A 25486-nucleotide genomic window follows, 5' to 3' on the forward strand; every position below is an offset into this window, starting at 1 on the left:
CAGCTCCTTGTGGCTGTGGGCAAATCACTTAACCCTCCATTGCCCCAGGTACAAAATAAGTACCTGAATATATGTAAACCGCTTTGAATGTAGTTGCAAAAAAACCTCAGAAAGGTGGTATATCAAGTACCATTTCCATGTCCCTATTTGAGATTCAACATGGAATGTTGCTGTTACTACTATTTGAGATTCTGGAATGTTGCTACTATTTGAGATTCTACATGGAATGTTGAGATTCTGTTGCTACTATTTGAGATTCTACATGGAATGTTGCTATTCCACGAGCAACATTCCCTGTAGAAGCCTGCCCTTGCAGATCAGCAACGCGGCCGTGCAGGCTTCTGTTTCTGTGAGTCTGAAATCCTGCTAGTGGAGGAGTAGCCTAGTGGTTAGTGCAGCGGACTCTGATTCTGGGGAATTGGGTTCAATTCCCACTGCAGCTCCTTGTGACTCTGGTTAAGTCACTTAACTCTCCATTGCACCTGGTACAAAATAAATACCTGAATATATGTAAACTGCTTTGAATGTAGTTGCAAAATACCACAGAAAGGTGGTATACCAAGTCCAATTTCCTTTTCCCTTTCCCTAATGTACCATGCTACCCCAATTATCACAGGCATGCCTACTGTCCAAAGCAGTAGCACACACTGATGGCTAAACTACTGCAAAATGCCTCAGTGTGTTCCATGGTAGTGCCCTTTTACTGCATGGTAGGTTTGCAAAAGGCCTACTGCGCCTTAGTAAAAAGGCCCTTAGTTGAATAATGTTTCCACACCTATTCTCCGCCCCTGACATGTCCCCTCCAAATAAAATACCAAAAAATTAAATACTGCACGTATAGCATATGCAAATGACAAAACTAATGCAGAATGCTTTAGCGTGTCTTGCATTCGATGATTTCTCCTATGTTAAGTGCGTGTTAGCGGATTTAGTAAATTTGCCCCAAACTGTGTTAATTGGCAATTATGTGAGTTTTTTCCAATAATGCAGTTTAATAAAAATTTTGCACCTTAATGCACATTAGATAATAACCTGCAAAGCATGCAAATATGTACAAAGTAGCTCATTATTTTGCAAAATGAATAGCATAGCTTGTGTTAAACTTTACTAAGCTGCATTTATTGTTTGAAAGTTAACAACAACTCAAGAAGTACTGGCCCACTAACATGTGAGCTGATGCTTCCAGTGAATGTTTAAATTTAGCATTCACAGCTTCCAATCCCTTAAAAAAAAGAGCACCCTTCCCACCCTGAAATGAACCCTCCCCCAAATCCAATCCTTTTAAAACATTCTTTTTCTGCATGGAACAATCGTCCTTTACAAAACATGATGAATCCTCCTAGACTCACCATTACCTCCCTATCCCTGATTCCATTACAGATTTAGTGCTGGGTCTTACACACTTATATCGTCATTGGACACCCGCTGGTGGAGGCGGGTGTCCAATGACGATATAGGTGTGCAAGATCCAGTGCTAAAGTACAGTCACTGAGTGGCACCACTGAGGTTACTGCCTTCCACATAAATGTTATTTAGGAAGCTGGATTCATTGATGTTCAGAAGATTGGGTGAATATCGACCTTGTATTTATATTATTATTTGGACATTTCAGTAACGTTATGTTGTTAACAAAATTCTAAGGGGTCATTTTACTAAGGCGTGTAGGGGCCTACGTGCATTCAATGTGCGTCAATTTGGAACTACCACCCAGCTACCGCTTGCACCGGGCAGTGATTCCATTTTTTACATGCGTCCATATGCACGGCAGAAAATAGTTTTTATTGTCTACCATGTGGTGCTAACTGGGCAGTAATTGGCAGTACACGCGCTGATGATTACTACGACTACTATTTATCATTTCTATAGAGCTACAAGGCATACACAGCGCTGTACACCATACACAAAAAAGACAGTCCCTGCTCAAAGAGCTTACAATCTAGATAAGACAGGTAAACAGACAGAACAATTAAGGGTAAGGGAATAAAGAGGTGAGGATAAAGGACAGGGTAAGTGAGTTAGGAGTCAAAAGCAGTGGTAAAGAGGTGGGCTTTAAGTTTGGACTTGAAAACGGCCAAAGACGGGGCTAGACGCACAGGCTCAGGAAGTCTATTCCAGGCAAGACAAAAGGAACGGAGTCTAGAATTAGCAGTAGAGGAGAAGGGGATGGATAAGAGAGATTTATGTACTGCCTGGTTAACACGTGAGACCTTATCACTAACTCAAAGGGTGGTGGTAAGGTCTCAGGCCCAAAATGGATGCGTGCTGATTTTAATTTTGCCACACATCCATTTTTGGCAAAAAAAGGCCTTTTTTGCAGGTGCGATGAAAAATGGACCTGCGCGCATCCAATACACACGTCTACACCAGCGCAGGTCATTTTTCAGCACACCTTAGTAAAAGGATCCCTAAGTGTTATGTTAAAATGTACCTGCTGTACACAGCCTTGGGCGAATCTTTTCAAAAAGGTGGTTAATAAATCCCAATAAAGAGTAGTTACTTACCTGTAACAGGTGTTCTCCGAAGACAGCAGGCTGCATATTCTCACAAGTGGGTGACGCCACGTCGGCCCCGGAGGATTTTAAAGCAAAATCTCAAAATCTCTTTACGGCGTTCCGTCGCGCGAGCGATCGTACTGCGCATGTGCGCACACCTATTCCCGCTCGCCGAGCGGACACGCCCCTCAGTTATATCCAAAAGATGGAGGAGACAACTCCAAAAGGGGAAGGTGGGAGGGTTTGTGAGAATATGCAGCCTGCTGTCTTCGGAGAACACCTGTTACAGGTAAGTAACTACTCTTTCTCCAAAGACAAGCAGGCTGATATTCTCACAAGTGGGGTATCCCAAGCTTTCAGGCTTACACAACAAACAGTGGTCAATAGAGTCTCGCAACGGCGAGGCCAGAATAAAAATTGACCTGAAAAGAAGAAACATCTAAATGAGTGTAGCCTGGAACAGAACAAACATGGGCTTAGGAGGGTTGGAGTTGGATTCTAAACCCCAAAGAAGTTCTGCAGCCCCGACTGCCCAAAACCGACTGACGCGTCGGCTATTCTGCTGAAGGCAGTAGTGAGATGTGAATGTGTGGACTGATGACCACGCCGCAGCTTTGCAGATCCCTTCAATAGTGACTGATTTTAGATTAGTCACCGATTCAGCCATGGCTCTAATTTTGTGAGCCGTGACATGGCCCTCTAGAGTCAGTCCAGCTTGGACAAAAATGAAGGAGATGCAATCTGCCAGTTAAGAAGAAATGATGCGGTTTCCGACAGCAACTGGCATTAAAAGAAATAAACAACTGGGCGGACCTTGCGAGGGAGCTCGTCTGCTCCACGCAAAAAGTGCGCAGCTTGCTTTCGCCAGGGCTTGTAAGATGAGGGAGAAAGCATGTTGGCAAGACAATTGACTGGATCAGATGGTACTCTGATACCAGCGCCCGTAAGAACCTTGGCTGCATGCGAAGAACTACTCTGTTAAGATGAGAAGTAAGGTAAGGAGCTTGAGCTACTAGAGTCTGAAGCTCACCGACCTTTCGAGTTGAAGGAACAGCCACCAAGGAAAATGACCTTCCAGGTCCAATACTTCAGATGACAGGAATCCAGTGGCCCGAATTGAGCTTGCAGCAGCTGGATGAAAACGACATTGAGACCCCAAGATACTGAATAAGGAGTGATAGGGGCTCTGACCGAAGCATAAGAGCCAACTGTAAAAATTATTGGGGGTGCTAAGCCCAACAGAAATAATCCCCCTTAGACACATACAAGGAATTCTCTCAATACTGTGGGAGAAGTAAACGTCATGAAGTGGACAGCTAAAGGCTGACCTTTTACACGTTGATGATAAGCTCTTATTGCACGAAGATGAATACTGACCGAGTTGGTCTTGAGACCAGATTCAGACAGGTGTAGAAAGAACTCAAGCAAGGTCTGTATAAGACTAGAGGCAGGATCTAGGGCCTCGCTGTCACACCAGACGGTAAACCTCTTCCATGAAAAGAATAACACCTCTTTGTGAAATCTTTTTCTGGAAGCAGGCAAGAGTTGGGAGACACTCTTCTGGAAAAGTCAACGAAACCTACACTCTCAACATCCAGACCGTGTGAGCCATAGGTTGGAGGTTGGGATGTAGAAGTGCCCCCTCGTTCTGCGTAATGAGAGCTGGAAAACATTCCAACTCCAGAAGAAGAGGGAATCATATCTGACGTAGCTAGAAAGGAGCAATGAGAATCATGGCTCCACAATCTTGCTTGAGAATCAGCAAGTCTTTTCCACCAGATGTATGGTAGGATACGCATACAGAAAACTTGTCCCCCAAAGAAGGAGAAAGGCATCCGATGGTAGTCTGCCGTGAACCTGCAGCCTGGAACAGAACTGATGGACTTTGTGATTGAACTAAGTTGCTCAGCCTGTCGGCCAGACTGCTGTTTACGCCAATTAGATAAATGGCTTGGAGAAAACAAGCCGCGTTGGCGAGCCCACCGCTACATCTGCATGGCATCTTGACGCAGAGGACAAGATCCAGTACTCCTTTGTTATCGAGTACATCACAACCCGATTGTGTGGTTGATTAAAATAATTAGGTTGGATAGCCAGGAGGGATGCAACCTTCGTCAGCAGCTTTTGACTGAGTAAGGTGGACTGGACACCTGAGAATCAAAATGGAGAGAATTAACCACCTCTGAGGGGAATTCCGAAGACTGGCGAACAGTTGGGTTACATCCTCTAGATGTGCAAAAGTGTCAAGGGAGTGACGTGAACTGTGGAAGCCATGTGTCTAGAAGTCTCAATATTACTGTGCTGTAATCTGTTGAGACGGGCAATCAACGTGTTAAGGGAACACTTGCACTCCCAGTCCATGAAGATACGCTGCAACAACAGCTAGGCACTAGGAAAAACATACTCTGGACGCAAAGTGAGTAGAAGTATCTTGTAAGCCCAGAGAGCATAACCATTCGTTTTCCTGAAGTATGGGAAGAAGGATGCCCAGGGAAATCATCCTGCCCCTTATGTCTATGATGGGACGGAACCCACAAGGAAGGACCTGGGATAGAAACTCAATCCTTCTTACCATTGTGGAACAGGCTCGACTGCATTGGTACTGAGAAAGGCAGAGTGTTCATCTGCAAGTACTCACTGTTGATGGAAGCTAAAGGATTAAACTTCCAATGAACAATGTGGAGGGTTTGATTCCAGATTGAGAATGTATCCTAACCGGACTATTTGAAAAAACCCCCCGGTTGGAGGATATAGAAGTCACCTGTGGTGGAGAATATTTGAACTTCCCCCCGACAGGCAGCTTGGCCGGTACGGACATTTGTTGTTTTTTTTTTTTTTTTTTTTTTATATAGTGGCTATGCTGAATTGGAGCCACTCCAAAACCCCTCTCTGGTTCCTGCGGAATAGCTGCAGGAGCCTGATTAGGTGCACGCCGCTGACTAGAACGAGCGTGCTGATCTCTTTAAAGAAGTTCCGAGATGAGGAAGTGTATGCACAGCATATCAACAATTTTCTGCTGAGTCTTCTCCTCCAGGTGAGAGGCACACAGTCATGAGAGTCTGCGCATCACCATACCTAGAGCAGAAATCTAGGTGTTACAATACAAGTGATGAAAACGTCATTGGACAGGAACTTGTGACACTTGGAAAAAAAAAAAAAAAAAGATGTAGCCTACTCCGGTGGGAATGTTCATAAAGATCTGGCAGGACTTGGTCTTGGACGCGATCATGCCAGCCTGGTACGCCATTCTCCAAAGGAGGCTAAGGATGTATGCTCTGGCCTCGGGGGCGCCGAAGCAAGTTCTTAGAACTGCTATCAGTTCTGAGTTGAAGATGGTAGTCCAGGACCTCGAGCATCTGGCATTGGGCTGATTGACAATCTCTATTGTAATGTGTCAAGACAAATAGAGGATCTAGAGGATTCTCAGCAGAGAAAACCCCATGACCTTCATGTTCATCAGATGAACCATCATTGAACTGAGCCAACTACTCAAACAGAGCAGCTCAGATGCAAACATTGACCAGTATAGAGCAACTGTCATACATACAATTCTACAGAACAGCTATGGAAAAATATGTTCTCCTGTAGCAAAATGGCTGTTCTTAACATGCATTTCTGGGCCTGGAAGCCAAGGTATGGAGGCGCGGTAAGTTCTACGAGCGAACACCCATACCAGAGGCAGCATCGGTGAAGGAGACCAGTTGAAAAGCTAGATGCCGCGGGAGGCGGTAGCATCCATGGCATCCAATGGTACCCATGGTCTCGAAGCCAAGGACAACATCTGGCAATGCAAGGGAATCGAAACCAGACTGCCAGATGACTTCCATAACAGAGATGTGACCGATGGTACTGATAGTACTCATGGCACCGACGGTGCCGATGATACACATGGACCGATGACCCCCGGTACCAATGGAACCCATGGTACTTGGTACCGATGATAGTCATGATATCTGGTATCGATGGTACCCATGATACCCTAGTACCGAAGGGACCCTTGACATGTGGTACCGATGGGACCCATGATATTCGGCACCAACAGCACCGACGGTACCTATGGTGCACATGGTATCGACGGTGCTCAAGACACCTGGTACCAATGGCACCCATGGTACCGATGGTACCTGGTCATGATATTTTGTATCGACGGTACTCATGTACCGACGGTATCCATGATAACTATCCATGGTACCGACGATACCCGATACCGATGGTACTCGTGATACTCGGTACCGATGGGCGATGATACCTGTGATCGATGGTGCCCATGATATCTGATGCCGATGGTGATACCTGGTGCCGACAGTGCCCATGCACCGAAGACACTCGGCACCGATGGTACCCATGGTACCGATGATACCCGGTGCCGACGGAATCCATGGTACCGATGGTACCGGTACCGACGGGACCCATGGCACCGACCATGGTACCAATGTTCCCGGTACCGATACTCCTCGGTACCGACGCACCGGTGACATTCGGCACCGACGGCACCCATGGTACCGATGATACTCGGTACCGACGGCACCCACGGCACCGACGATACTCGGCACCGACGGTACCCATGACACCCGGCACCGACGACACCCGGCACCGACGGCACCCACGACACCCGGCACCGACGACACCCGGCACTGTCGGCACCGAGCACCATCGGCACCACGGGCGCCGAATGCCACCGGCGCGCCGGCACCGAGGAGCATCGGCACCGGGCGCCATGGGCACCGCCGGCGCCGAGCACCATCGGCACCGGGCGCCATGGGTGCGGTGTATCGACGTCCAATGCCAGGATACCTCCATAATAGAGGGAGCAACGCTCTCGGCACCGACTGATGTCTGAAGCCCGAATACCTCCATAACAGAGGGAGCAAAGCTCTGGGCACCGATGGTACCGACACCCGCTGATGCGCCCGAATGACCTGCCAAGCAGGAGGCGCCGAGGCAGGTGGAGACCTACTCGATGCATAACTATACCCAGCGTGCATCGGTCTCTGTCGGACTCCAGAAACTCCTTTGGGCATCCCTGACAAGTAGCATAAGTCTCGTCTTTGAGACACTACTTGCGCTTCACAGGGAGATGATCCGGTCCTTTGGACATCCCTGGCAGAGTAGAATACGTCTCGGTACTTTGAGACACTACTTGCGCTTCACAGGGAGATGATCCGGTCCTTTGGGCATCCCTGGCAGAGTAGAATACGTCTCGGTACTTTGAGACACTACTTGTGCTTCACAGGGAGATGATCCGGCCCAAGACACTTCCGCCGATGCGTCCGAATGACCTGCAGAGCAGGAGACGCCGAGACGGGTGGAGACTCACTTCAAAGGTTACACCACTGATATTGTGTCACCAGGCTGCCCATTCAGTGGCTAACCAGGGATGCACCTGCTTAGGTTCCTGGTTTTTCCTGTGACATACACCTTCACCACTTGTGAGGCTCAAAGACAGTAGTGCTGAAGCAGGCTCTCACAGCTCTCGAGAGCAATTTGTTTAAGTTTTAATAAATGGATCAAAAAATGTGGGCTTGTTTTATTTGCTGGCTAGCCCACAGATAACAATATACCAGCACTTTTGAAGAAAAAAGAAAAAGAGAAGCTTATATGCTTCGTTGAGGCACAGCCCCTTGTGACTCTGGCAATTACTTAAATTTTTTCTTGCCTCAGGTACAAAAAATACCTGTATATATAAGCCACAATGAGCCTGCCATAAAAAGTACAAATGAAAAAATAAAAAAAGAGATTTACTCCGAAGACCTGAAGAAAACACGAAGCCCTAACGAACTCCGTGTCTCCTCAGACGCGGAAAAAGAAAAACTGAGGGGCGTGTCCGCTCGGCGAGCGGGAATAGGTGTGCGCACATGCGCAGTACGATCGCTCGCGCGACGGAACGCCGTAAAGAGATTTTGAGATTTTGCTTTAAAATCCTCCGGGGCCGACGTGGCGTCACCCACTTGTGAGAATATCAGCCTGCTTGTCTTTGGAGAAATAAATATTCTTTGCACGTATCCAGAAACCTCAACCAGCTTGCAGCACTTGAAGAAGTGGCTTAGTGCTTACAGCAATAGGCTGAGAATCAGCAGAGGCAGTGCTCAATTCTTGCTTTTGCTGCCGATTCTCCTTATGACCTTGGGCAAATCACTCTCTCCTATTGCCTCAGGTGCCCATTTAGAATGTAAGCTCTTTGGGGCAGGGAATTTCTGTACCTAAATACTTATCACCACTGTACACTGTTTCAGAAACCTTGTTATATTGTAAAAATAATAAGCATGTTTATTAAAGCTTCCAACTTCTTTGCTAATGTTTAATCCTGTATCCATGAGTACTGTGAAGCTGCCACTAGAGGTTGTGAAAGCTATTTTGTTGAGGCAGCTGCTAGGGGCAGGAACGAGGGGAGTTCACTCCATCCCCATTTTATCTCCTCTGGACCACTAGGGATATTAAAGTAAGCTCGGGGGGCTATTGTGATCAGGAGGGTTGGGAGGAGTGATCTATCTTTGCTAGGGAGAGGGGGATCTGAAGAGGGGGCTGTTCTGAGAGGTGGGAGAGTGATTGGAAGGGTGGGTATTCTGGGGATTGGAGAGGCTGAGGACCCTCTTGAATATTATGTGGGTCCTGGCAAATATTCAGCCAGGGCTCACATAATTTTCATAACGCTGCCTTACCATTATAGCTTTTGCAAGCTGTTTAACCACAGCTTCCTCCTCTTTCCAGAATTTTAGGGCAGCTAATTTACTCTTTCTTCTTCCATTCTAATCTGATGGAGAATAATGATGGTGGGGCAGGTGATTCCTTCCCATGTTTTGGGTTCTATGGTCTTGTGTATCCCTGAATAGGCTTCAGCATATCCCTGGTTGAACTATTAGGCTGGGAGACTAAAGTAGGTGGGTGGGCAGGGTTCTAGATTGGGGTTGCTTTATTTAGGATAGTATTTGCTAACACTTGGGGTTCTTGAATTGGGGGTGCTTGACTTGGAGGAGGATGTGGGGGCCTTACCCAGGGCACTGTCTCTCTGCTCAAGCACATAGCTAGTATACTAGCTACAAGGCCCAGGTAAATTTCATGTACCTTGATCATGAGCTCATTACTAAGGTATTTACATCTTTAAATTAGTAGTTATAATAAAATATAATGCAACTGAATTGTTTATAACAGAGCCATATTAGTGAATGCATGTTTCAGAACATGAACATTAGATGTAATATGCTTTAGTGGATAGACTCCATATTCAAATAATTCATCCTATATAATAATACTCACCTCCAACGTTCTGAGCCTGCCTGTGTCCGTAACTTTGGGCTCCGAAGCCCCAGCTGACGTCACTGGACGCATTACGCAGAAAACTCAGGGGACGTGATCAAGTTGGAATCTGTTTGTGTGCGTGTGTCAGACATCAGACGCACGAGCACAAACTGATTCAAACTTGATCACGTCATTCCTCCATGCTGTGCGCGCGGCCGAGAAGAGGAGACTTCAGGGTTGGGGTCCCTCGCCAGCACAGGTACGTGACGGCGGCGGGGGAGGTTTGGAGGAGGGAAGGGGGGCTCGAGAGGGTCATGACAGGGGGGTCCAGGGGTCAGGAACTCTGAAGGGGGTCTGGAAATCGGAGGGAGGGGGGTCTACAAATCGGAAGGCAGGGAGGTGGGCTCTGCAAATCGGAGAGAGGGAGGGAGGCAGGGAGGTGGGGTCTGGAACTTGGAGAGCGGGAAGGAGGGAGGGGTCTGGAACTCGGAGGGGGCGTCTGGAATTCGGATGGAGGGAGGGGGTCTGGAACTGGGGGGGGGGAGGAAAACCTTGCTAGCGCCCATTTCATTTGTGCCTGAAATGGGCCTTTTCTACTAGTTATATTATAAAAACCACCAGGAACCTTATCAATTATTACACTTATTTTCTTTAAGGAGTTGTTCCAGGCAGAGACATTCACTTAAAAACTATTAATGAAGCTGCAAGGAGGCAAATTTAAAAACAACATCAGAAAATATATTGTTCATAGAAAGTTGGTGGATGCCTGGAATATCCTCCCATTGGAAGTAGTGGAGGCAAAAACAGTGAAGTGATGAATTCAAAAACGCATGGGATAAACACAGAGGATGGAATCTATTTGTAAAACATTTCTACTCAAAGCAAAAGTTAAATGACTATCCTGCTTATAATCGAACGAGAAAAACGCCCAAGTTACGACCTAAATCGGGAGATGGACGTTTATCTCACAAAAATGAATAAAGCGGTATAATCGAAAGCCGATTTTTGGACGTTTTCAACTGCACTCCGTCGCGGATGCGGACAAAGTTGATGGGGGCGTGTCAGAGGTGTGGCGAAGGTGGAACTGGGGCGTGGCTATCTGCCGAACAAAGATGGGCGCATTTCACCGATAATGGGAAAAAAGTATGCGTTTTTAGCTAGAATTTAGGACACTTTTCCTGGACCCTGTTTTTTCACGAATAAGGCCCCAAAAAGTGCCCTAAATGACCAGATGACCACTGGAGGGAATCGGGGATGACCTCCCCTGACTCCCCAAGTGGTCACTAACCCCCTCCCACCACAAAAAAAATGATGTTTCACAACTTTTTATTTTCACCCTCAAATGTCATACCCAGCTCCCTGGCAGCAGTATGCAGGTCACTGGAGGAGTTGTTAGGGGGTGCAGTGGACTTCAGGCAGGTGGACCCAGGCCCATCCCCCCTACCTGTTACAATTGTGCTGCTTAATGCTTATTAGTCGTCCAACCCCCCCAAACCCACTGTACCCACATGTAGGTGCCCCCCTTCACCCCTTAGGGCTATAGTAATGGTGTAGACTTGTGGGCAGTGGGTTTTGAGGGGGTTTTGGGGGGCTCAACACACAAGGGAAGGGTGCTATGCACCTGGGAGCTCTTTTACCTGTTTTTTTGTTTTTGTAAAAGTGCCCCCTAGGGTGCCCGGTTGATGTCCTGGCATGTGAGGGGGACCAGTGCACTACGAATCCTGGCCCCTCCCACAAATAAATGTCTTGGATTTATTCGTTTTTGAGCTGGGCGCTTTCATTTTCCATTATCGCTGAAAAACAAAAACGCCCAGCTCACACATTGTTGAATAAAACATGGGCGTCTATTTTTTCCCAAAATACGGTTCGGTCCACCCCTTCACGGACCCGTTCTCGGAGATAAACGCCCATGAAGATAGGCGTTTTCGTTCAATTATGCCCCTCTATGCATTTCATAATGGGTATGGGAGGTAACCTGCAGAGAGCCACAGTCATAACCCATGCTAGTCTTTATCTGCCATCATTTACTATGTTACAATGAAAGCAGCTCTGTCTACACAGCACATCCTGTGGCCTAATTTATGCTTGTTCACCCAAGGCCTCAGTACAGGGTTGCTACAAATCAAACGCGTCCATCTAGAAGATAGCTCTGGGCTGCAAGAAGTAGCACCTTACTAGCTTATTTCTGTAGCCCCTGAGCCACGTGGCTACTTTACTACAATGATGATAGAGCAATCTCAGAAAGAGCAATTCTTAGAGGGTCTGGTTTTGCAGTTATTCCTTTCCTCAAATTAGCATCACAATGTCTTGGCTAATGCAATTTTCAGTACTGTCAATGGTATCATGAAACATTGTCTAGCACTCCTGGCAAAAAAGTGTTGGCAAATGATGTGAATGTCTGATGCACTAACAGTGAAGACATGCTGGTGCTTCTTCAAGCTGAATGTTTTGGGCTCTATTTTCCTTGTTAGTGATGTCTTCTGAGCTGTAGGAGCCTAGATACAGTAATGGTGGTTGAAACTTCAGGATGGAACTGCAAGTCAACCAATGTGTTCATCTTGTAAAACATGCCAACCCTGGGTCCATAACATGTAGCATATTTGGCTTTTCCCTGAAATGGCTAGGATACACATATGTAAAAATTGTGGGGCCAGCATGTGTTTCTTACCTATAGAATTGGTGCTATGTGTGACTTTTCTTCACTCAACATGTACAGTGGGGGAAATAAGTATTTGATCCCTTGCTGATTTTGTAAGTTTGCCCACTGACAAAGACATGAGCAGCCCATAATTGAAGGGTAGGTTATTGGTAACAGTGAGAGATAGCACATCACAAATTAAATCCGGAAAATCACATTGTGGAAAGTATATGAATTTATTTGCATTCTGCAGAGGGAAATAAGTATTTGATCCCCCACCAACCAGTAAGAGATCTGGCCCCTACAGACCAGGTAGATGCTCCAAATCAACTCGTTACCTGCATGACAGACAGCTGTCGGCAATGGTCACCTGTATGAAAGACACCTGTCCACAGACTCAGTGAATCAGTCAGACTCTAACCTCTACAAAATGGCCAAGAGCAAGGAGCTGTCTAAGGATGTCAGGGACAAGATCATACACCTGCACAAGGCTGGAATGGGCTACAAAACCATCAGTAAGACGCTGGGCGAGAAGGAGACAACTGTTGGTGCCATAGTAAGAAAATGGAAGAAGTACAAAATGACTGTCAATCGACAAAGATCTGGGGCTCCACGCAAAATCTCACCTTGTGGGGTATCCTTGATCATGAGGAAGGTTAGAAATCAGCCTACAACTACAAGGGGGGAACTTGTCAATGATCTCAAGGCAGCTGGGACCACTGTCACCACGAAAACCATTGGTAACACATTACGACATAACGGATTGCAATCCTGCAGTGCCCGCAAGGTCCCCCTGCTCCGGAAGGCACATGTGACGGCCCGTCTGAAGTTTGCCAGTGAACACCTGGATGATGCCGAGAGTGATTGGGAGAAGGTGCTGTGGTCAGATGAGACAAAAATTGAGCTCTTTGGCATGAACTCAACTCGCCGTGTTTGGAGGAAGAGAAATGCTGCCTATGACCCAAAGAACACCGTCCCCACTGTCAAGCATGGAGGTGGAAATGTTATGTTTTGGGGGTGTTTCTCTGCTAAGGGCACAGGACTACTTCACCGCATGAATGGAAGAATGGATGGGGCCATGTACCGTACAATTCTGAGTGACAACCTCCTTCCCTCCACCAGGGCCTTAAAAATGGGTCGTGGCTGGGTCTTCCAGCACGACAATGACCCAAAACATACAGCCAAGGCAACAAAGGAGTGGCTCAGGAAGAAGCACATTAGGGTCATGGAGTGGCCTAGCCAGTCACCAGACCTTAATCCCATTGAAAACTTATGGAGGGAGCTGAAGCTGCGAGTTGCCAAGCGACAGCCCAGAACTCTTAATGATTTAGAGATGATCTGCAAAGAGGAGTGGACCAAAATTCCTCCTGACATGTGTGCAAACCTCATCATCAACTACAGAAGACGTCTGACCGCTGTGCTTGCCAACAAGGGTTTTGCCACCAAGTATTAGGTCTTGTTTGCCAGAGGGATTAAATACTTATTTCCCTCTGCAGAATGCAAATAAATTCATATACTTTCCACAATGTGATTTTCCGGATTTAATTTGTGATGTGCTATCTCTCACTGTTACCAATAACCTACCCTTCAATTATGGGCTGCTCATGTCTTTGTCAGTGGGCAAACTTACAAAATCAGCAAGGGATCAAATACTTATTTCCCCCACTGTAATTAAACTCTGGAATTCGTTGCCAGAGAATGTGGTAAAAGCAGTTAGCTTTTTGGGGTTTAAAAAAGGTTTGGATAGCTTCTTAAAAGAAACGTCCATAAGCCATTATTAAAATGGACTTGGGAAAATCCTCTGCTTATTTCTGGGACCTTGCCAGGAACTTGTGACCTGCATTGGCCATTGTTGGAAACAGGATACTGGGCTTGATGGACCTTTGGTCTGTCTCAATATGGCAACACTTATGTACTTATGTGTACAAGAGGGGCCTTGACTTACACATGTGTCTTGTATGCTGCTGTCTAGTGCCACAGACAGCTGACTTGCATCTGGCCTCATGAATGTTTGATCTACAGCCATCATTCTTTCAGATACCAGTAGTTCAGACTGTTCTTTGCCATCGCCTTACTAGGCGAAGGCCATACATAGGCCAGAGTAGCAATTCTGATACATGGCCTATCAAGTGAACAGACAAATCTTGGGCAGTGTTTTCACAATGGCATCAAGTCCTCAGGCAAAGGCTGGGCTTTCTTCACAGCATCTGAGTGATATTTATGTAGAGACAAAAGTAAGGCTGAGTCCTGGCTGTTCTGTTCATTCTTGTGCAGTACTTGTATTCAATTAGGCCTACTTCTGTTGTCTTTAGGATGTTTCTATGATCTTTGAAATGACTGGCTACTATTCCATAGTCAGAGATCACTGAAATGGTAGAACCCTGTGGCTCTAGTTTGTGCTACACTGTTTCCATATAATCATTATTGAAATGTGGGCATGTGCATTTCAACATGTGTGTTTTTGACAACTATATGGGAAGCGGAGATACACTTATTTTATAAACTGTTTGACTACTGCCACACAATTTGTATAATATCATTGGGCTTTTGGGTAGCCTCATTTCTCAGCATAAAACCTCCATGCACAGAAATAGGTATCTTTAAAATTGTCTTTCTGATACGTGTGTAAAATTATGCATATACAGTCTGTGCAAGTATACCTTTATCTGAGCAAAGGTATTCCAGGGAGCAGGGTTGGGGGATGGGTTGGCAATTATATGCATGATTTTGAAACCATACTTGTATGTGCATGAATTAAACCAGAAAATGTTGTGTGTTCTCGAGAATGAGGGTAATTGCAGGCACATCAATTCCCTGGTGTAATTTTCAAAGTGAAGCTTTGAAAATTTGCTGGTATCTGAACAAGTAAACATATATGTGTACTATTTAGATGTGATGTGCATGTCTTCATGCACATTCAGAGGCCTTTTTACTAAGCTGCGGTAAGCCCACCGCAAGCTTACCGTATGCCAAACAGAAACTACCGCCGGGCTACGCAGCAGCCCAGCAGTAGTTCCCACCCCCAGCACATGCCATTTCCGGTGCTACAAAATATTTTCTATGTTTGTAGCACTGGTGTTTACACGGTGGTAATTGGGCAGTGCCATGTGCTGCCTGGTTACTGCCACGTTAGAACAGGAGCCCTTACTGCCATCTCAAATAAGTGTTCCCCCCTGAAATGGCTATGCAGCAAGTGCTTCATGACATGTCCATTTCTTAAAAAAAATAAAAAAAGAGACAGCCTTTTACCCGCTGAGGTAAAAGAGGGCCTCAGCACATGTCAAAAACACATGCTGACGCTACCGCAGCTTAGTAAAAGGACTCCTCAGTTTGTTATTGTCTCTTAAAATGTATAGTGTACACTAAATCAATTTACTTCTAAAAAGTAAAAAAAAAATGAATATGTGGAATGAACTGAATAAAGTTCAATAATTGGGAAACAAACACCAACCCTCCAAAAGCAAACTGCAAATTTTGTCTTGTGCATATCATTCCTATTTATACCTACATTATAAAATTACCACCTTAATGTGTTACATCTAGTCCACCTGTATTCTTCTACCATGGTAACTTATTCCTTTTTACTGATACTTTTGGCAGTTAACTCTCCCCTGGTCCACTGGTCTTGCCAGTGGATGTGCGGAGGGTGCTGTTCCTGGCTCTGCCTCACAGGACTTCTCTTCTTTTCTCTTGCCTATGTAGTGATGTAGTTCTTTTTCCATATTCAGCTTTTCTTCCTTCTAATATTATTTGAACTGTAACCCACTCTGAAAGAATTCTAAATGGGCAATATATCAAGACTAGAATAAATTTCGAAACTAATGTTTGATTCTGTTATTTGAAAACGGGTAAAGTATATACTAAGATAGTTGCTCAGGCTGTAGCGTGGTCACTGAGGTTAATAACAACTAGGCCCAAATCAGCCTTGTCAGTCCTGGAAACACTACAAGGTTTCTGTGCTCAGGCCTAGGCGTGGAGGGAAAAAGGCCACTTCTACTTGATGATCCCTGCCAGCTAATAAAGAGCACAGAGAATGTGCCATATTGAGGTTCTCTTTCAGCTCTCAGGCTGCCACTGCTGTCATGCCATCTGGACAGGGGAAGTGGCCGAGACTGCTGGGAAAAAGAAAGAAAACTGACAAATACAAAAAGTTATTAGGCGTGATAGAATACAGACATTTCTCTTTTATTAATAGTAAAATATCTCTTATTTGTGCTGCTACAAATATTTATTTATTTATTTGTTGCATTTGTATCCCACATTTTCCCACTTGCAGGCTCAATGTGGCTTACATATTACCGTTAACAGCGTTAGCCGATTCCGGTCTGAGCAAATACATGGTTTGGATTAATTCAAAGCGATACTGTGGTAGAATGAGGTACATATATGGTAGGAACAGTTGGGGGGAACTTAGGGAGAGAGGAGGAAGAATCAGGTAATGTCCATTATGGTCTTTGGTTACATTGTGTCGCAGGTATCCAGGTATTTTATGTTGGGTCGGTGGGGTATGCTCTTTTGAACAGTTCTGTCTTTAGTGCTTTCCAGAAATTTAGGTGGTCGAATGTAGTTTTTACTGCTTTTGGCAGTGCGTTCCACAGTTGTGCACTTAAGTATGAAAAACTGGATGCATAAATGGATTTGTATTTGATATGTTACTATATATACATTTAGTCACACTAAGGGCCTTGTTTACTAAGTCACGCTGTAGATCGCTAGCGTTTTTAATGCACACTAAAAATTAGCGTGCACTAACGCTAGAGACACCCATATATTCCTGTGGGTGTCTCTAGCATTAGCATGTTCTAAAAATGCTAGCGCACCTTAGTAAACATAAGGGCCTTATTCTACAAAGTTTATTATCCTAAATTTATGTTCCTAAATTACAAGCATAATCTATGTTCCTACATGCATCTAGAAGCATAAATTACACACCTAAATTTAGGATCATAAATTATGCTTGAAAATTTAGGAGTGTAAATTTTAGGAGTGTAAATTTAGGAGCATAAAGTATGTAGAATAAGGCCCTAAATGAGGTCTGGACCCAAGCAGAAGAAATTAAAGGATTCACAGAGATTTCTGAAAATTACATGGGCTTATAAATGTATGTGAGTTTCCTACTTGTCCCTAAGCTTGCAGGACACATGCAGTAGGCTTGCAATTGCAGAGCTTCCATGGAGGCTGACCTCCTATACGGGAGATTTAGGAATTGCCCTGCCCACTCCTAATAATGCCCACCCATATCTCCACCCAACCCTGCCCATAAATCCACCTAGCCCCACCCACAGCGGCACCAGTGGTAGCCTCCCCTTCCAGCGGCAGCAGGAGAGGCCTTCCTAAAATATCATCTCCTGTTGCCACTGGAAGGGGAGGCTGCTCAGTGGGACATCCCAGCTTCTCGGTGGGAGTGCGGAAGACTTGGCAGGTCTGCAATTGAAGGTCTTAGTTCCAAAACCTAAGTGTGAAAAGTTGTTTTTTGGGTAAATGAATGTTTTTATTTTCAAGCATTCTAGTCAACATAAGAAATGTTTTTTTCCCACTAAATAGACAAATTCCATACATCAAGGACTAGATTCAGTAAATGGTGCTCAAAATTCAGCTCTCAAAAAACACTGATGCAATGCATGATTCTATAAAGGGTGCGTCCACTTTATAGAATTGTGCTTACTGCTGATTCTGCATCAAACTTTAAGGTGCAGGATTTATGCCTGGTAAAACCAAGTGTAAATGCTGGGACCCAACCCAAAACATTGCAATTCATCTTCTTAGTTGTGTACATCGCTTTGCTCGTGTCGCTTCTCTTCTTGCACACGATAGCTGACAATCATCACTAGCTTTTTATTTTCTTTAGAGTCCAATTCTGTATTTTGTTAATGGTGTTCACCTTTGCAACATAATGTAAGCCACATTGAGCCTGCAAATAGGTGAGAAAATGTGGGATGCAAATGCAGCAAATAAATAAATAAATAAATTCAAGGTACTGCTATTGGCTTTCAAGGCTCTTAATCTGGAACTCCATTTTACCTTAATTCTTTGATTTCTCCATATGTTCTTCCTGTTTTTGCATTCTTCCTCTGCATCTTGACTCTTTGTTCCCACCGTTCACCTCTCATGCTTGGAATCTACCGGTCACTCTGCTTTTTCTGCCTGGTCCCTTCCCTCTGAATGCCCTCTATTTCCCTGTTTGTTCTGAGCTGTCTCCCTCCCACTTTAAGGCTTTATTAAAGGCCCATTTATTTCAGATGGCTTTTCTCTTCATCAGCACTGATGGTAATTAGTGTAGGAACTGCAGCCTTCAATTTTTAATGTAGCCTAATTTCTAATATAGCCTGATTTTTTCTTTTTTCTTTCCTGTACTTTATGATTTGTAGTTCCTTTCTCATTTCCTTAAATTTTGTAATTGTTCACCACTATGATGTGTTTGCAAGGGCGATATATCAAATCTCATTAATCTAAACTAAACTAACAGCTGCTGAAGCCTGGTGTACATACTGGAACCCATATTGGGTGTGCTGACCCATTATTCTGTAACAAAGCGTGCAACTTTTCAGAACACCCCCTAGACATGTCCATGCTCCTCTCATGGCCACACCCCCTTTTGAGTTGCATGCTATGGAATTTGAGCGCCAAGCATTATAGAATAGCATGCAGCCAGATGCATGTGCAAATCCTAATTGGTGCCAGTTAACATCAATAATTAGTGGCCAATTATTACTCCTTAATGACTCATAAGCCAATTAAGTTGTGCATGCGTCTCAGGATTATACCATATATAGAAACTAGGGAGAAGTGATTAGTGCAGAAGTGCTCAATCTCTGCCCCCTGTCACGCCCCCTCACAAAAAAATGACAAAACATTTTTAGTGCCTGGATTAGAGTGTGCTAATTTGGCAGTTACCATAGACACATAAGTGCATCCTGCGGTATGCCATTTTAAGCTGCGTGAGGGGCATGTTAGCGCCTAATCCAGTTTAGTAAAAGGACCTCTATGCTCCTAAATTAGAGCACATTAATTTGCATTGCTAACATAGGTTAATCAAGTTAGCTGATTAACCCATGTTAGCAAAGGAGGTTCATAGTTTTATATCACTGCTACTTGCATTGTTTCAAATAGAAAAACTGCCCATCGAGAAAGCAGGAATAATCTCCCTGGGTAATTTTTCAGGTCAGTTTTGCTGTAATGATTGAAACAAACCTGCTGGTTCAAACTACCCACAAGGCAGGCAGTTCAATTATTTATCCCAAGTGTTAGATATTAATGCAGAATAACATGTTCCATTCTTGTTTCACTTAACAGCAAAGAAGAAGAAGAGAAAATAACAAGCAGTGAAGCAGATGTACAGAATAATGCACAGACCTCAGGTACAACGTTTCAATTTAATGTCTTAGAGCTTTGCATCAGTGCTGAAAGGTGGATGAAAATATCAGTTAATATATTTTACTTTTCATTTTCAGTTACATCTGTCCCAGACATAGTTTATCACCATGATGCTGATTCGGAAGAAAGCAAAGATAATACTGAAGATATGAACATAGAATTTAGTGAAGAAAATGAAAAGGATATAAAGCTTTTGGTAAGTGTTTGTTGAATAGTCCGCTAACGGTAGAAATGCATTCATACAAACCAGTTTGAAGGATTCAGTATAAAACATTCCAAATTCTTCATATCCAGCAGGCATAAAACATACAAACTATTTTAGTTTCAAACAATTTAACCCAGTAACTACGATTATTTATTTATTTTTGCCATTGAAGCGTTTTAATATTATTGCAGACAGAAAGAGACATGAGCCAACTTAATGTCAAATTACCAATCAGAAGCATTAATTTTTATCAGGAAGAAATCTATTACACATTCATATTCTTCATATTGATTAATTTTAGTTTGATACCAGGAACATTGGAGTCGTTGCAGATTGTGCTGTTTTAAAGCATCATCAGAAAACATGTGTAATGTATGAACATTCAAAGCCATAGAGCAGTGGTTCTTAAACTGTGGCCTGTGACCTCAAATGAGGTTGCAAAATTCTTATTTGGATTTACGGGCATATCTACTATGAAAAAAGTATCTTGTGGAGTCAGCACCATAGGTTAACTCTTTAAAGTAGACAATAACCCCCTCATTCTATAACAGGTTGTATTATTCTGCACTTAGATTTATAGAATATTATTATTATTATTACATTTGTACCCCGCGCTTTCCCACATAATGCAGGCTCAATGCGGCTTACATAGTAATTTGAAATACAAAGTTAATAGAATTTTAATAAAACAGTAGTAAAACAACATAAAGTTGGGCTTAGTAGTGTATGATAAGTTGAGCTAGATAATATATGACTAAGATAAAAGAGGGTAGACAGGATAGGATAGTGCAATTTGGGAGAAAGGGTAAGGAGGGATAAAATTAAGGAGAGATGGAAAGAGAAGGATGGGAGGCTGGTATTTAAGTCAGAACAGAATTGGGGGTGGAAGTTGGCGAGATTAGGTTGGGGCATTGGGGTAGGCTTGCTTAAAGAGATGAGCTTTCAGCATTTTTCTAAAGGGCAAGAAGTCATTTATTAATCGGATTGGTCTGGGTATAGTGTTCCAAAGCTGGCTGCCCAAAAAGGAGAAACTGGATGCATAGTAGGTCTTGTACTTAATTCCTCTACAATTGGGAAGGTGTAGGTTAAGATAAGTTCGTGAAGAATTAGATCTGTTTCTAGCAGGGAGGTTGATCAATTCATTCATGTAGCCAGGGGATTCGCCATGGATGATCTTGTGGGTCATTGTGTTGTTCTTAAAATTTATTCTTTCTTTGATGGGGAGCCAGTGAAGCATTGCTCGAAGAGGTGATGCACTTTCGAATTTCGATTTGCCAAAAATAAGTCTGGCAGCCGTGTTTTGGGCAGTTTGGAGTCTTTTCAGTATTTGGGTTTTGCATCCTAAAAAGACACTGTTGCAGTAGTCGGCGTGGGTAATAACTGTCATTTAACTTTAGACGCGTAAATGGCAGTAGAACGCTTAAACACTATTCTGCAATTATGTGCTAAAATGGCTTAGCGCATGATTGCAAGGGATATTCACAAGGATGGGGCATAGCCATTCATAGGCATGGCCAATATTTATGTGGGCAGCTCTCAGAATACTAGAAGTTATGTGTAATGGCATCTCTAATAATAATAAATAATAATAATAATAAACACAAAAGAGAGGTGGATGCAAAGAGGATATCAAAGAGTCTTTATTGTAAACAAGTTGAAAAACGACTCGACAGGGCTGTATTTTGGAACAAAAGGCCTGCCTCAGGGGTTTGGTAAATTTCTAATATTATGGCAAAACATCTAACAAAGAGTATTGTCAACATACAAGTCATTGAATCCTCAATGGTACACAAAAGACTGAGCTGCAAATGTCATCGGACTAGCTAGGGTCTATGACGCAAAAGATAATAGCATCTCTAGACAGAAATATTTGCCATTCCATGCCACCCTGTAGCGACGCCTATGGTTATGTGTGTAGATGCTGCATTTAGGTGTGCAAATGCTGGTTTATGCTAATATTCTATAAGAACACTTTTATGTGTAAGTGTTCTTATAGAATAGGCTTGGAGCCCATGGAAATTTGGTGTCTTCATTTTGGCAGCTTGTTATAGAATTGCTTCCTAAATTTATGTGCTGATTATACACATAAATGTTTAGAATACCAGCATTTATTTATTTATAGCCCGCTTTATCTTGCAATTCTAGACAGGTTATAGAAAAAAACATCCTATATAATAAAACACACCTCCAACATTCTGAAGCTGACTGCATGGCTGAGGCATTCCTGCTCTCTGTATCCATCTCCTGAATTGACATCACGTACTTCCAGGTTCGTCACAAGCAGAAGTGACCAACCACACGAGGTTTCTCGGCTTCAGAATGTTCTACCTGAAACACAAAAGCACAGAGGGCCCTGTGTAGTAAACCGCTCTGTTGGCATACAAACTTTTTAGCGCACGCTAAAAATTAGCACGCGCTAATGCTAGAGACACCCATAGGAATATAATGGGTGTTTCTATTGTTAGCGCGTGCTAATTTTTAGCGAGCACTAAAAGGTTAGCGTGCCTAGGGCTCATTTTACTAACTAGTACTACTATTAACATTTCTAAAGCGCTACTAGGGTTACGCAGCGCTGTACAATTTAACATAGAAGGACAGTCCCTGCTCAGTGGCAGTAAGCCCAATATGGACTTACAGGTTGCTAACCAGGAAGTACCACTGGGCTACTGCACCCCTAGTACGCAGTCATATCTGGCGCTACAAAAATATATTTACCATAGACACATATTTATTTTTGTAGCACCGGAGTGTACCCGGCGGAAATTGGGTAGTTCCGTGCACTGCCTGGTTACCACCGGGTTAGCATAAGAGCCCTTACCGCTAACTCAATGGGTGGCGGTAAGGACTGCCCCATGAAATGGCCGCATGGCAAGTGCTTTACTTGCCGCACGGCCATTTCCTGCAGGAAAGAGAGACTTCCCTTTTATCCACTGTGGTAAAAGGGGGCCTTGGCGTATGTGAAAAACACACTCCAATGTCAGTGCAGGCCCCCTTTTGCCACAGCTTGGTAAAAGGGGTCTCTACAGTGCAGGTTAGTAAGGCGTACTGAAAAATGGCCTGTACTGGTGTAGGCATGTATATTGGATGCGCGCAGGTCCATTTTTCAGTGCGCATGCAAAAAAGACCTTTTCTTGGTGAAAATGACCATGCGGCAAAATAAAAGTCAGCGCACATCCATTTTGGGCCTGAGACCTTACCGCCACCCATTGACTAAGCGGTAAGGTCTCACACGTTAACTTGGCAGTAATTGTCAGCACGCGTACACTGGTTAGTGCCACGCAGTAGAAAATAGAAATTATTTTCTGCCGCACATTTTGGATATGCATCAAAATGAGAATTACTGCCAGGGGCACTCAGTATCTGGGCAGTAGTTCTAATTCGATGCGCATTGTATGCATGTAGGCAACTACACATCTTAGTAAAAGGGCCCCTAAGTGTCCAAGTTTATCTGCTGGAATTACAACACATCCAAAATCATCTTTTCAGCAGTACGCATATTATGTGAAGGTCGATAAATTCATAGTGAAAATGCTAATGCAAGAGATGAAGTTCTTTTAAAACCGGAATCACATGATCAGACCTGAAGAGACCTTTCAAAAGTATTGCAGCAGCATTTTGAATCAGCTGCAGGGAATGAATTACAGATTGCGCTCGCCCCAAATAAAGCGAGTTACAATAACCTATAATCGCTAAGACTAGCGCTTGCAGGACAGTATGATCATCTGTAAACACATCAGTGAGTATTTAACAGGTAGATGTACACACGGGCGGAGTCTGTCATATGCACTTAGTTGCGAGCACTTATGCCAGTCATAGAACTGGTGTAAATTTTCGCAACTAACTGCTGGAGATAAATGCGTAACTTATAGTGTTCTTTGAATACTGTAAATTAAGCATCTATCTCCAGCAGTTAGTTGTGCACACTTACACCAGTTCTATGGCTGGCATAAGTGCTCACACCTAAGTATATACACACATATATACCCATTTATGCTAGTATTCTATAAAGAAGTAGGCTTTTATCAGACACCCATGTGACCAGGAAGTGCACACAGTCACCAGACTGGGGTTTCCTTACAGCCAGTCACTGTTGATGTTTAGGACTTCTCCAGCAGCCAATCACTGCTGCTATTTGGACTTCCCCTGCAGCCAATTGCGGCAGTTATTCCTGGCTTCCCCAGCAGCCAGTTACTGCTGCTGTCCCAGCTTCTTCTGCAGCCAATAGCCACCACTGTCCTGGACCTTTCTTGCAGCTGATTGTCACTGTCTGCCTGGGCTTTCTCTCCCTCCTCTTTTCTGCCCCCTCTTCTCCAATAAGGCACCTTTATTCTATTTCTTTGCATTCTAGATCTCATTAATATCCTGAAAAGGGGAAGAGATGGAGGGATTGAGCCTGAAGGGGAAGAGGGTGTCAGTCTTAGAAGTGGGAGGAAGGTATAAGTGATTGAGGGGTCCTTTTTTTTTTTTGATTGCTTTCAAACAGACAGCGTCTGGCTTGACACTACATACGTTTAACGGTTGCTGACTATTTATCTAGACTGTTTGAATAGTACTATTCATACAAATTGTGAAGATACACTCTGACCTCTGAGGCAGGCGTTTGTGCGCCGAAACACGACCCGTGTCAAGTCTTTCTAACAATAAAGGACGGTACTTATCTCTTTCTTGAAGGCCCAATGTTGCTTTTTTGTTCTTGTTGTATGCTTGTATGCTGTATTACCCTCTCTTTTGTGACTAGCGCTGCGTAACCCTAGTAGCGCTCTAGAAATGTTAAGTAGTAGTAGTAGTAGTAGTAGTGTAGGCACATGTTTTGGGTGTGCGCAGATCCATTTTTCAGCGCATATGCAAAAAATGCTTTTTTAAAATTTTTGCCGAAAATGGACGTGCAGCAAAATCAAAACTGGCGCATGTCCATTTTGGGTTTGAGACCTTACTGCCAGACATTGACCTAGCCGTATAGTCTCATGTGGTAACCGGGCGGTAATGACGTACGTGCGTCAAATGCCACTTGGCGCAGGTCTGATACACGCATTTGAAAATAAAAATTATTTTTCGGACGCGCGTATTGGACGTGCACCAAAAATGAAATTACCGCAAGAGCCATGCGGTAGCCAGGTGGTAACTCCATTTTGGAGCGCATTGGGCGCGCATAGACGCTTACTTGGCTTAATAAAAGGGCCCTTCAGTTTGGTGGGTGATGTAGAGGCAAGGGGAGAGGAAGAATAATTATCTGGGGCAGAAGGTGAAAGGTGGGAAACAATGAGAGGATGAGCTTTATTCTTACTCTGGCCTCAACTTTAGTGGCATTTAGGGGTTCATTACAGGTTTAATTTTTCTTCTCTTTTTCCTTTTTTAGTATATAAATCAAATTGTAGTTGTTTGCTTGAATTTGCTGTAATTTGTGTTTTCTGTGTTTTCTTGAATGCTAAATCAGAAAGCATAAATAAAAACTTAAAAATGCAGTCAAGTTCTTTAACAGAGTGAAATAGAACCACACAGATTCTTTAAACTCTCAAACATTGAGTTACTGCACAAACCTCA

The 25486-nt window shown here is 43.9% G+C and overlaps 1 protein-coding gene across 1 annotated transcript in view; it reads left to right on the plus strand.

Moving 5' to 3' along the window:
- PPP1R3A (protein phosphatase 1 regulatory subunit 3A) overlaps positions 1-25486 on the plus strand; it is an 82055-nt gene that overhangs the window by 48095 nt on the left and 8474 nt on the right. The window contains exons 2-3 of the mRNA XM_030216543.1: positions 19660-19724; positions 19818-19936. Coding sequence (XP_030072403.1) covers positions 19660-19724; positions 19818-19936 — 184 coding nt within the window. The remainder of the gene's footprint in view (positions 1-19659; positions 19725-19817; positions 19937-25486) is intronic.

This window comes from Microcaecilia unicolor, chromosome 10 (genome assembly GCF_901765095.1).
Source record: "Microcaecilia unicolor chromosome 10, aMicUni1.1, whole genome shotgun sequence".
NCBI classification, from domain to species: Eukaryota; Metazoa; Chordata; class Amphibia; order Gymnophiona; family Siphonopidae; genus Microcaecilia; species Microcaecilia unicolor.